The sequence below is a fragment of the Dendrobium catenatum genome, unplaced genomic scaffold (genome assembly GCF_001605985.2).
Source record: "Dendrobium catenatum unplaced genomic scaffold, ASM160598v2 fragScaff_scaffold_84, whole genome shotgun sequence".
NCBI lineage: Eukaryota > Viridiplantae > Streptophyta > Magnoliopsida > Asparagales > Orchidaceae > Dendrobium > Dendrobium catenatum.
Genome location: NW_021318546.1, coordinates 275,464 through 288,498, shown reverse-complemented (window position 1 = coordinate 288,498; position 13,035 = coordinate 275,464). Strand labels below are relative to the sequence as shown.

General features: G+C 35.1%; 1 protein-coding gene across 3 annotated transcripts in view; it reads right to left on the bottom strand.

Annotated features, from left to right (window-relative positions):
* Positions 1–952: 952 nt before the first annotated feature.
* Positions 953–13,035, bottom strand: part of LOC110095606 (phosducin-like protein 3) — a 38,751-nt gene continuing 26,668 nt past the window's right edge. The window contains exon 4 of one of the 3 annotated variants that reach the window (XM_020821221.2): positions 953–1,317. In XM_020821221.2, the coding sequence (XP_020676880.1) occupies positions 1,160–1,317 (158 nt within the window). In that variant the 3' untranslated portion in view covers positions 953–1,159. Of the gene's footprint in view, positions 1,318–2,313; positions 3,067–13,035 lie in introns of those variants that run through there. The other 2 variants (XM_028696695.1, XM_028696694.1) reach the window with 2 other exon arrangements.

Genomic DNA, 13,035 nt, shown 5'->3' with positions numbered 1-13,035 from the left:
ATGGTGCATCAACCCAAAATCTCTCTTGCAAAAAAGTAAAAAAATGTGAGTCTGGCATGGTCCTGACAAGACAAAAATCCAATTGAATATCACCGTGTTAGGATTTAATTGGTTTTTGGATGCAGAGCTACGTCCGAACTCTGCACGAAATAATTTCTCCACATAGAGGCATCACATTTCTGTAAGAACAAGGGAAATTCAATCAAAATTAGTTAGTTCAACTAATTTAAAGTCATTCATGCTCTAATTCAAGTGGTTATGATGCTAACAAACTTGGCACACAACGTTGAATCTTGTATTAGGAAGGGATATTAACAAAGATAAAATATTATTATATTATTGATTATATTAAAAATACCCTGAGTTTGAAAGATCATGAGCTAACAAAATGACATACGGCATTAATACACATTTGAATTACTTGATAATAAATAGCAGGTTAAATTGTGATTATTTTTGTTAAGTTGAAAAATGCATTGTTTAAAGTGTGAATTTTGTTATGTTAAAAATTACTAAGTTGTTTTGTGTAAAAATTTCTAAATAAGTGGTGAATGTAAAAAAATTTAACACAACCCTCCACCACCACAACTAAGTTGCCCACCGCTTTGAAAAGAAATATTATGTTCAAATAAAGAGCTTATAAAATGCAACTTTTATTTGGTCCGGTGTAAGGATGCAGAGGAACATCCAGTCGTAGGCAAACACACCTCAGTATAGGCGGGATTTTGCCTACGACTGGATGTTCCTCTGCATCCGGTCGGAGGCTGTAATAATTGTTCTATAAAATGAGAGCACTCACGAATAACTTCATTCCAAAAAAAAAAATCTTTAAAAAAATATAAAATAAAAAAATTTGACTAATTTCCTATACTAAATAGCATAGAAAGTCATATTTCTTGTTTTTTTATTTTTACTTCTCAATCATTTTTATAACAAAAGTCTAACAAAAAAATTCCAAAGGGCGACTTCTCCGTTATAATAAAAAAAAAGGAAAAGTTAAAACTTGAAGAGTCTTTCTCACAGATACAATATATTTATGCCACATAATAATACACAAGCTAATGAGAAACATAATCCAAGGTTCATAACACGCCATCCAACGAGAAACAGAAAGGAAAAAAAAAAAGCAAAAACCTTGGAAAATGATAAAATTAAGTCTTCAGTCACTGGAATAGTCTTCTTCATCTTCATGCTGCTTCACAAACTTCTCTATTAACCTTTTGCTTTCCCCTTCTACCACGGCATTCTTTGATAAACCACAAGTATTATTACCATCATTAAGAACTGGATCACATTTGCACAGAGCTAAGGCAACAGCTGAAACACGCAAGGATCAACATTAGCATTACATTAATATTATTTCTTCATGCAACAATTTGTCATTTCATGATATTTCTCTTCTCCAAAAGAAAACTTGGAATATAATGTGAGAATTGGAAGGTTTCACAGCCAGAACTCAGTCCTCCCATGCAAACAGACCAGTTACCATCTTCAGAGCAGTATCCTAATTATATTTAGGATTAACTTAAAGGGTTTCGTTTGGAATATTTTTTTCAGAAACATTAATTTACAGACAAATGCCATAATTATACTGGTCTAAAATTATTGTTATTTTCCCAAACTTCAACTATATATATATATATTTTTTTTTTTACAATCAAATCCATTAGATTGATAGTTATAAGAAAATTATCATCTAACTTTTCTTAGAGAATCTATAATACCTATAATAACTTTCAAAAATCTTATTTTTCTCTGATTATTTTTAATTTTATAGGCATTTATATTAAACCCAAACGAACCTTTTATGAATTCTCACGTTTCATTCAAATTTTAATTCATTTAAGTAATACTGGCAGACGTTATTCTATTGACTTGAGACATAAAACATAAAGTTAATTTTTGACATGAATACTTAAATAAGAACCTGTAGACAGCATGCATACAATAACACTGCTTGTAGGAGAAACCCAATTCGAAATCACTGAGCAATCTTAGAACTCATTTGATTGCTAGAAGGGAAAACCTATGTTAGAGAAAACGTTGAAAATTGCTAAATCCCTCATTCATTGGATGCAGTTAGCTTTTATAAATTCTCTTAAAACTCTTAGAAATAATTTCATTTTAATATATTAAAATAACAAATGAAATCAATTTTTTGTAAAAAAAAAATCATCAATAAGAAACCAAATATGTTGGATCCAAATTGATCCTTCAAATATACTCAGCCTTACTAGTAAGCATATACTCAAGCGCCTAACCCGAGAACTTATGTTGAGTATTGAAGAAAGAAGATTTTTGGAAGTAGAATATTTCATTAAGTTAATAGGGCTTCAATAATGTGCCAAAAATATTCAAAATATATCACTTCACCCTTCATTTATAAGAACCTAATAGCTACAGGGATGGCTACACAAAAAATAAAATAAAAAGTACTATAATAAATAAGATCTAGTACGGATTGCTTTGGACATGTCTCAATCAAATACTTGCTTTGGCCTAATTGCTCTTCTTTAATTCAACTTTCCAGCCTCAGGGCAAGTTCCTTTGTGCCAAGCATTTGTCAGCGAATAAATGAAAGCGAGTCTCCAAATGGGTCGAGCTGGAATGACTAATGTGGGTGAATCATCTGACCGCACCAGCAATCTCTTGGATGAAGTTCTTGGGCTATTTTGATATGAAGGGTGAGTCCTCGTAAATTACGAAGGTAGCAAATTTCATGCCTTGCTAATCAAGAGGAAACATTTTTTGCGTCTTCCTTGGCGTAATCCTTCTATGTGATCAATTTGGCGAATTCCATTGATAGCTCACCAACTAAGACAATGACAAGTCGCTTTGAGAGGAAATCTCCACTGAAGGGGCAAGTTCACCATGTTTGAGCCCTGTGTGAACAATGGAATTCCCCTTCGAGGAAATCTTTCTCAAATTGCCTTTGCCAAGTTGGGTCGGATCCTTTAGTTGTCATGTAACAATGGTTGAGGAAAACCATTCTTGGACGAGTCTGTGCTGCTAGGCCTATCGGGTCCATGTCCTTACCGGGTCTTTATATTGGAACCTGTTAAATACCTATGAGACACCAAAAAAATATATGTGCGAGTATACATTTAGCTCGTTGATTCAATTGAACATTTAGAAAGCGATTTGTGAAAAGGCATGTGAATTAATGAGAAGAATTTATTATGGCAACCCAAGCAATTAAAAGAAAAGTAAATGCAGAGTTACTATCATATTTTTGTTGTAACCTTGGAAGCTATGTTGATTCCTCATAATGATAATAATGTGAAGCCACTCACCAGTTACTATCGGAAGTTTGTGAAGGGATATGGTACCATAGCAAGAACTTTAACGGAGGAATTGAAAAAAGAAAGATTCAAGTGGAGGGAGAAGGCGACTCGAGCCTTTTAGGAGTTAAAGACAATAATGACCAATGTGCCTATGCTGGCACTTACAGATTTTAGGAGAACATCTGTGGTAGAGAGATGCATCAGGCTATAGACTATGAGCAATACTCAAGCAAGGTCAGAGGCCTATTGTATAATTCAGCTAGGTGCTCACAATAAGGTTAAAGCTCAAGTATATGTATGAGCGGGAGCTAATCACGAACATCTTGGCTATCTAGAAATGGCGGCTTTATATGCTGGGTAAACATTTCATAGTTAGGACCAAGGTTTTAAAAGGCAAAATCGGGAATCGATGCGTTTTTTCTAAGCGAGGCGAGGCGTAAGCCTCGAGGTGGATCGAGGCGTAAGCCTCAAAATGATTAAAATAAATTAAAATCTGAAGATTTCTTTTAAGATAATATTACTGGAATACAAGATTTAAAATAAATTCACTTAAAAATAAAACATCCCCTTAGGATCAAGACCCAAAGCAGGCCCATCATCACTTTAATTGTCTTCAGAAGAATCTTCAAAATTAATGTCAAAGTCATCCTCAAACTCTTCTTCATCTATAATATGTTTTCCTTTATCTCCTATACCCGTTAATATTTCATTAGCTCTAAAATGAAACAATAGTAACATACAAAATAATTCATTATATTTAAGAATATCTTTAAATTTTTTTGAAGCTCCAATCTCATTTTGTTTCTTTCTTTTATATATTTGGGTAGTTGCTTTATTGTCTTCTTCATTGACATGAGTTTCTCTTTCTGCTTCAACTTCAGAAACATTAGCATTCTTAGGAGTAACCCATTCATCATCAAATTGTAACTCATCAACAAGCAAAGGGTCAATTTCATTCTCAATATTTTCTTAATTCTGCAATTTGAGATGTCTTTCTATCAGTTTTTTGTTAAACATAACATAAACTAATTTGTTCATTCGATCTGCCGCCAATCGATTTCTTCTCTTTGTATGAATTTGATTGAAGATACTCCAATTACGCTCGCATGCAGAAGCCGAACACGTTAGGCTAAGAACTTTAACTGCAAAAGCTTTCAATTCAAGAACATCATCTCCAAACTGAGCCTACCAACGTTCTACATGGAAACAAACATAATATTTTATGAATATTGGTTACAGTATAAGTCTTAAACATAAATATTAACATTAAAATTATAAATACACAAACTATAAATATATCAGGAGATCGTGTTTTGTAGCATGCTTGTGCTGCTCTAAATCCAAACATTTCATTCTTCAAATGAAAATCCTCAAGTTGATCATTCACTTTGAGGTAGTCTTCTTCAAAAATGAGTCTGTCCATACATACATACAAACCAGTTTTCATCTCTTTGGCAACATGAAAATCCTTATCATAATGAAATTGGGGGTTTAAATAGTACGCAGCAGCATGTAAGTGTTTGTGTAATTATCGATCCCACTTTTCATCTATAATATCCCATATTTCTTTGTAGGCACTTTCTTAACCTCTCAATTCTTTTGCAATGTCTTCTTCAGCCCTATTCATTGCTTTATAAATAAATCTCATAGCTGGGGCCCTCTCACCATCAACCATTCTAAGCACCTTTACTAATGGTTATGTTGTCTTTAAAGCATAATTTCTACTGCGCCAAAATGAATCGTCTTTCATAACAATCTTTCTAACTTGTTTTCCTTCTTGTTTTTTGGCCCATAAACTTTTTATCCCACTCTTCAGAAACAAATATTGCTTTCAAAGGTTGTCTTAACTATTTGAATCTCTGCAATGTTAAATATAAAGTAGCAAATCTTGTAACAGCAGATCTAATAATTTCCTTGTCAGTAAATTTTCTCATAAAGCAGAGTACCCAAGAATGATTGTATATGAACTAACTAACGTATTTGGCCTTCAATATGGCTGATTTATGTTGAGGCAATTGTCCCAACCTCTCAAGCATCAAGTCAATACAATGTGCAGCATAAGGAGTCCAGTAAAGGTAAGACCTCTTCTCCATTAACATTCTCCATGCAGCTTTGTATGCACTTGCATTATCAGTAACAACCTGTACTACTAAGGCATCTCCCACTTCCTCCACAACTTCATCCAATATTTCAAACAATAATTGCACATCCTTTACAAAGCTTGAAGCATCTACTGATTTAAGAAAAACTGTTCCATATAGATTGTTGACCAAAAAATTAATGATACTTCTATGTTGAATATCTGACGAATCATCTGACATTATTGTCACTCTTGTCTCAATCCAAGTCTTCTTAATATCATCCACCATTTTGAAGTTGTCTTAACCTCCTCATTCAGCATCCAAGTCCTCAGCTCATACATGCTTGGAAGTTGTAGTCCTCTTCCATAGCTTCCAACGGATCATAACATATTGATTCATGACAGACTCCTAACAACATAAAATGGAATCCCATTTTCATAGATGAATCTGATGATATCCAAACAAACTCTGTTCCTGAGTTCTTTTGTAGCGGTAGGAAACTGAAGATCCTGAGTATTTATGTTATCCTCGTCATCAATATTTATCATAAATCTATCCATAGGACCCCGAGTGCCTCGGTTAGAAGAAACTAGATGGCTTCTACTACTGGAACCTTCATGCTGTGATCCATAGTAAGAAGAGTTTCCTATCATCTCTTCCATATTTTTTTGTGTGACCTCCTTTGTGGTGGCAAATTTATTTAAATAATCTGTACATTCCTTTTTCACCTCATCAGGTACTTTTGCACATGGTCCCACATTGACATTAGTGCAGGCTAGATGATCCTTCAACCTCTTGACACCACCATTTATGTGTTTCTCAAAGAAATTACATTTCATATAAACATATCCCTTCTTTGTACCTTCGCCTGACACTTCAACTTGAGTTCTATATTTCCATGCAGGATCTTTCCTTCTTGTGCCACTAGTCATGCTAATAATTTATAAAAATAAATAATCAACATCAAATATGACAGATTTTAATAATTATTTATACTACCTATAATAAGACAACATGAATACAACAATATACCAGTCTGCCGGAGGTCCAAGGGGGCGCTGCCCCCTAACGGGGTTCGATCTGTAGTATATGCTCAATACAATAGGTCTTCCGGGGGCAGCACCCTCAGAACAAAATTTTATTATAAGAATAATTTTGAAATTCTGTTTGTTGTATATGCTCAATACTGAGCAGTACCAAACTTGTACCGCTCGGTATCAAGCATATACTGCTCAGTACCGAGCGGTACTGGCTCGGTACCGAGCGTGTACCTAGTGGTACCGAGCATGTACCGCTCAGTACCGAGCATATACTTGCTCGGTACCGAGCATGAACGGAGCGGTACCGAGCATGTACCTTCTCGGTATCGAGCATGTACTGAGCAGACGAAAGAAAGAAAGACAAATCAGAAGTTATTCAAGCTTTCGTTACTACACGTCAAAGTCAAGGCCCACAACACCGCTCACCTGCTCTTCCGACCTAACCAAGGTCTGAACGTTTCCTGCACTCACAACTTCGGCTTTGTTTCTTGCTTTCGAAATCGTTATTGCTTTCGGCTTTGTTTCCTGCGTCGTCTCCTTCTAACTTCATCTCCTACACTCACGGCTTCGTCTCCTTCCCTCACGGCTTCGTCTCTTTCCCTCACGGCTTCCCCTCCAATTTGCCTTTCAATTCTCATAGGAAGCCTTAATCCTATACGCGAATACGCGAACATGAATCGGCTACGTCATATTTACATATATACCAAAGAAACAATTTCAAGGCGGTGCCTCGTACTGCCTCGAGGCGTTATGCTATGATGCGTACGCCTCGTGCGAAAAAATCATAAACTTCGCTGGATGGTTCGAGGCGTAAGCCCCGATACGCATGACTTCCGCCTCGACTTGAGGCATGACTCAATGCGGACGCCTCGACTGCTTTTTTAATGGTTTGTTAGGACATATCAGAGGAGATTGAAGTTTTTGTTGGAACAACGGATGGTTAATAAGGAGCACCAGAGATGGCTATCCAAATTACTTGGATATGATTTTAAGATTCAATACAGGTCAGGACTACAAAACAAGCCAGCAAATGCATTGTCCATGAGAGTCAAGGGACCTCAGTTGGCGGTCTTGTTAAGTATCATTGATGGTAGATTGGGAGGCATTAAGATATGAGAATGAGCATAATGAAAAATTGAGGAAGATCAAGGAGGAGCTGCTAAAGGATCCAAACAGCCACCCATGATATGTTCTGAAAGAAAGATAATTATTGTACAATGGGAGGATTAGATTACCCCATACCTCGGGGATATTCTCAATACTACAAGTTCCATGGAAGTGCGATAGGAGGATACTCCAGAGTTCAGAAGACATAGTCGACTATCAACAGAGTTATATTGGATAGGAATGATTCGCAACATAGAGAACTGGGCAGTCAAATGTGATGTGTACCAAAAAATAAGAGTGATAGGCCAAAAACATAATTTGGAAGAATTATTTTTTTCTTTTAATTTACACAACCAAAATTACCTAATTTTTTTATCAATATAAATAATAATAGAAAAAAACTATCAATCAAAACATAAATGTATACAAATGTATTCATTTACCAAAATCATATACACTACTCATGATTTATACAATCGTAGCACAACTACTCTGTCCTTAACATAAAAGAATAGCTAAAATAACAAGAAAATGAATATAAACCTGAAAGATCCTGATCAATCTCACACTCTTGCTTTATTTTCCTGTCCTGAAATTATTTAACTGCATATAAAGAGCTAAACAATCTAGCAAGAAATCAAATCTTACAACTGACCTCAATGTATGGTAGAGAACCAATATGCATGTCAACAATAAAATTTTAACAATAACATGCACATAATCATAGGGCAATATAATAGAGAAATTATTAAACTAGTATATGTGTCAAATCACTAAAAAATCATCCTATCAATACTACAATCAGTGGAAAAATTGTATAAAACATCAAATAAAAACATTGGTAAAGACTATCGAAATCATGCCAACACAATAAAATCATATAAAAATAACTGTATCCATGTATCACATGCTCAAATATAGCATATCAGTGTCAACTTAGTGTGAATGTCCTATGCATATGCTTAATATATATCATGTGATCAACATATAAATAATAATAAAATAGTAGTAACATCAACATTATCGATGGTAATAACAGTAAAGTCGTATAATGGCAGTGATCCAATTACATGCATTCCAATAATAATATTAAACAAGTAAATATCCTAGATATCGATATTTTTTTAGCATCAATAACAGTATCAGAAACCTGTTGGCTCAGTGAACATATTCATCACCATTTGCCCATTGGCACAATAATAACTCCCTATAACTCTCAATCAATATCACATGAATCAATCAAGGATAACACCAAACCACAATATTTAAAGGGAATCCGTCGGCCCACTATCCTATATAGGTCAATCACTCCAGCCAACGTTAGCGAATAACCAGTCTTTACTTGTTTTTCATATACACATATTATTATCATAATATTATAATAATAATATAGTAACCAATTATTGCTCAACCACATATGCACACTTATATTTAATATATTGTAGTAAATAAAGCATAATTAGACTTAATTTAGAAAATGTTAAAATATCCTAACAATAGGCAATAAAAAACTCTACTGAACAAAATTGACATTTTTTAAATTTAATTAAATGACTAGAGATCGAGTAAAATAACATTATGAAGCTTTAAATGATTTAAAGCACTCTTTTTAGATGTCAAAATAAATTTCTTAATAGGAAAAAATCAATACATTTTCAAAATCACCTAATGAAAAATCTCAAATATTTAAAATGTTCATAATCTCAATCACTATAATATACAAAAAGTTACGAGGTAAAATTTTTTCAATATAAAATTATTCTTGTTTTTTTATAACGGAAATATAAATTTTAAAGGAAAAATCTCGAAAATATAATTATTGAAATCAGAAATATGATATAGATTCCCTACAACGAAATAAGTAAATCTCCCAGCAGGGCTGACTGATGACAATTACTTCACGGCCTCCAAACCCAAACTTCTCTTTCATCCCTCTTTTTCTCTCTTATTTCTTGGATTTCCTTTTATGTTAAGCCAAATAGAAAAAACCAATGGCTTTAAGGGATTTTAGTTGAATGGAAATAGTTTTTTATAATAAAATATTAATATAATTATATAATTTAATTAATTTTCAGTATAAAATTCATATAAATTCTTTTAGGCTTCAAAAATTATAAAATAATATCTATTAAATACCTCATTTTATTTAGAAAATTCTGGTGAAATATATTTGCAAAATAGACACCTAACGATCCCAAAATCACCACTTGTATCGATATGTGTCAATTCTTTAAGACATTATTTACACCAGTGCCCAAAAATTATGAAAAACTTCATGTAATTAAAGTATTATAATATATATGCTACGACGAAGATGGTTTGTGATTTTGAATTATAATGACTTCAGAAAAACATTATTTGATTGGGTCAAAATACAGACTATTACAATAAGTACTTAGCCATGATGTCGGTAGGGTAACTATAACACTTAGCCCTACCGGAGAGGGTGTGGGAGGAAGTAATAATGAATTTTATAAAAGGGAGAGGGTGTGTGATTTTGGTGATCTTGATAGTAGAAGACAGTCTGAGCAAGCATACATATTTCATCCCTTTGCAGCACCCTTACACTGTAGTCACAATGGAAATTGTTTTCATTCAAGAAGTGGTACGCTTGTACGTGTTCCCAAAAGCCATTGTCAAACAGGGACAAGGTGTTCCTTAACCACTTCTACAAGGAGCTATTTCATTTACAGGGGATCGTATTGAAGCGAAGTATAGCCTACCACTCTAAGACAGATGGTCAGACATAATTGGTCAACCATAGTGTAGAGATCTACTTGAGATTCTTTGTAACAGACACACCAAAGAGTTGGGCTAGGTGGATTGAGTGGGCAAAATATTTATACAACACCTCGTACCACTCAGCTGCAAAGACCACTCACTTCAAGACCCTCTATGCAAGAGACTAACCTCACTTGATTCATTCTATATGGGGAAGCATTACACTAGAATCCAGTGTAGAGTAATACTTAGAGGAGAGGGACAGGGTACTCGCAGAGCTTAAGAGGCATTTGTTGAGAGCCCAACATATCTTGAAAATGAAGGCGAATGAGCACAAGAAAGAGGTAAATTTTAAACCAGGAGATATGATTTACTTAAAACTGAGCCCTACAAATAGAAAACATTAACCAAGAGAAGCAATGAGAAACTATCCCCATGATATTTTGGGCCTTATGAGATTTTGGAGCGCATTAAAGCAGTAACCAATCAAATAAGGCTACCAGCATCCTCAGCCTTACACAAAGTCTTTCATGTATTGCAGATGAGGAAGGTGATAGGAAAATATACACCATCATCACTACCCCTAGCGCTGACAGAGGCCATGGAGGTTATGTTAGAAACCCTGAAAATAGTAGGTATACAAAGGGGGAGATAGGGACACAAGAGATGCTAATCAAGTAGGACTTGACAGAGTATAATGCCACTTAGGAGTCATACGAGACAATCAGAAGACAGTTTCCAACCTTCCACCTTGAGGATAAGGTGCATTTTGGGAGGGGAGTATTGTTACAACCGGTCCTGGGAGTATTGTTTTGACCGGTCCAGCAGGATGGGTCTTGTATCCAACCCAGCAGTGAGGGGCGGGACTAGCTACAGAGGGCGGATCAACGGGGATTTCGACACCCCTTATGGGGCCCAGTAAACTAATTATTCCATATGCTAGGAGGAGGATTAAGGAAAGAATTAATGAAGAGAATTTGAATTCAAAATAGTGAGAGAATTAATTACGACAAGAGAATTATTCGCGGCTCAAGTCGAGGCGGAAGTCATGCGTATCAGGGCTTACGCCTCGAACCATCCAGCGAAGCCTACGATTTTTTCGCACAAGGCGTACGCATTAGAGCGTAACGCCTCGAGGCAGTATGAGGCACCGTCTCGAAATTTTTTCTTCGATATATATGTAAATACGACGCAGCCGATTCGTGTTTGTGTATTCGCGAATAGGATTAGGGCTTCCTGTGAGAATTGAAAGGCGAACTAGAGGCGAAGCCGTGAGGGAAAGAGATGAAGCCATGAGTGCAGGAGACGAAGTCAGAAGGAGACGATGCAGGAAACGAATCCAAAAGCAATAATGATTTCGAAAGCATGAAACGAAGCCAAAGTTGTGAGTGCAGGAAACGTTCAGGCCTCGATTAGGTCGGAAGAGCAGGTGAGCAGAGTTGTGGCCTTGACTTTGAGGTGCAGTAACGAAAGCTTGAATAACTCCTGATTCGGCTTTCTTTCATTCGTCTGCTCAGTACATGCTTGGTACCAAGCAGGTACAAGCTCGGTACCGCTCAGTACAAGCTCGGTACTGCTCAGTACATGCTCGGTACTGCTAGGTACATACTCGGTACTGAGCCAGCACCACTCGGTACCGAGCAAGTATATGCTCGGTAATATTTTGTTATTTTTTGACATTTTTGTCATTATTCATAATTTTAAATTGCTTTATTTTTATAATTTTTGAGGCTTACGTCTCGATCCGCCTCGAGGCTTACGCCTCGAGGCTTACGCCTCGCCTCGCTTAGCCAAAACGCCTCGATTCCCGATTTCGCATTTTAAAACGTTGTTATTTTGTATTAAGTTTAGGTTTTGATTGAGTTTTTTTTGCTGTAGTTTTTTGTGAGGGCTTCCTAGCGGCATCTAGGTTGATTGGGAGAGATAATCTACCTCTCTAATTATAGATCCCTTGTATCCTTTGTTTCTTGTTGAGTAATTAATCAAAATCAGCCAATTGTTTCTCCTAAATTTATTATTTTTTGCTATTTTTCTGTGAATCTTTTGTTGCTGATTGTTGAATTTGACTCCAAGGCGTAACTGATTTCTTCTGAAGCAAGAATTTGATGAAGAAATCATAGATAGGAAGGGAATTGAAAACCAGATTGCTGATCATTTTTCTAGGTTAGAGCTAGAAGAACCAGCATGTAACGAGTGTGACATCAATGAATTCTTTTAAGATGAGCATTTGTTTGTCTTGCATTCATATGGTGCGCCTTCATATGCAGATATTATAAACTATATGGTTAGTGGTGTTATTGCTATTAACATAACTTTTACCCAAAAGCATAAATTCCTGCATGATATCAATTTTTATTTTTGGGATGAGCCTTATTTAATTAGGAAGTGCAAGAATCAAATTATTATGGTGTCCCTGAAAATGAGATTGAACTAATTTTTAGGAAATGTCATGACTCCTAAGTATAGAGACCATTTTGGAGGGTTTAAAGCTGCTTATAAGATCCTTAAATATGAATTTTATTAGCCTATACTATTTAAGGATTAAATGAATATGTTAAGAGATGTGATCGGTTTCAGAGGGTAGGTAGCGTAACTAAACAAAATGAAATACCCTTGAATTATGTGATTGAGATTGAAATTTTTTATGCTTGGGGTTTAAACATCAAGAGACTTTTTCTGCAATCTTATGAAAATTAATATATTCTAATAGCACTTAACTATATCTCCAAATGGATAAAGGGAATGGAAACCTCTAAGACGAATACAAAAGTAGTTATTAAATTTAATATATATATATATATA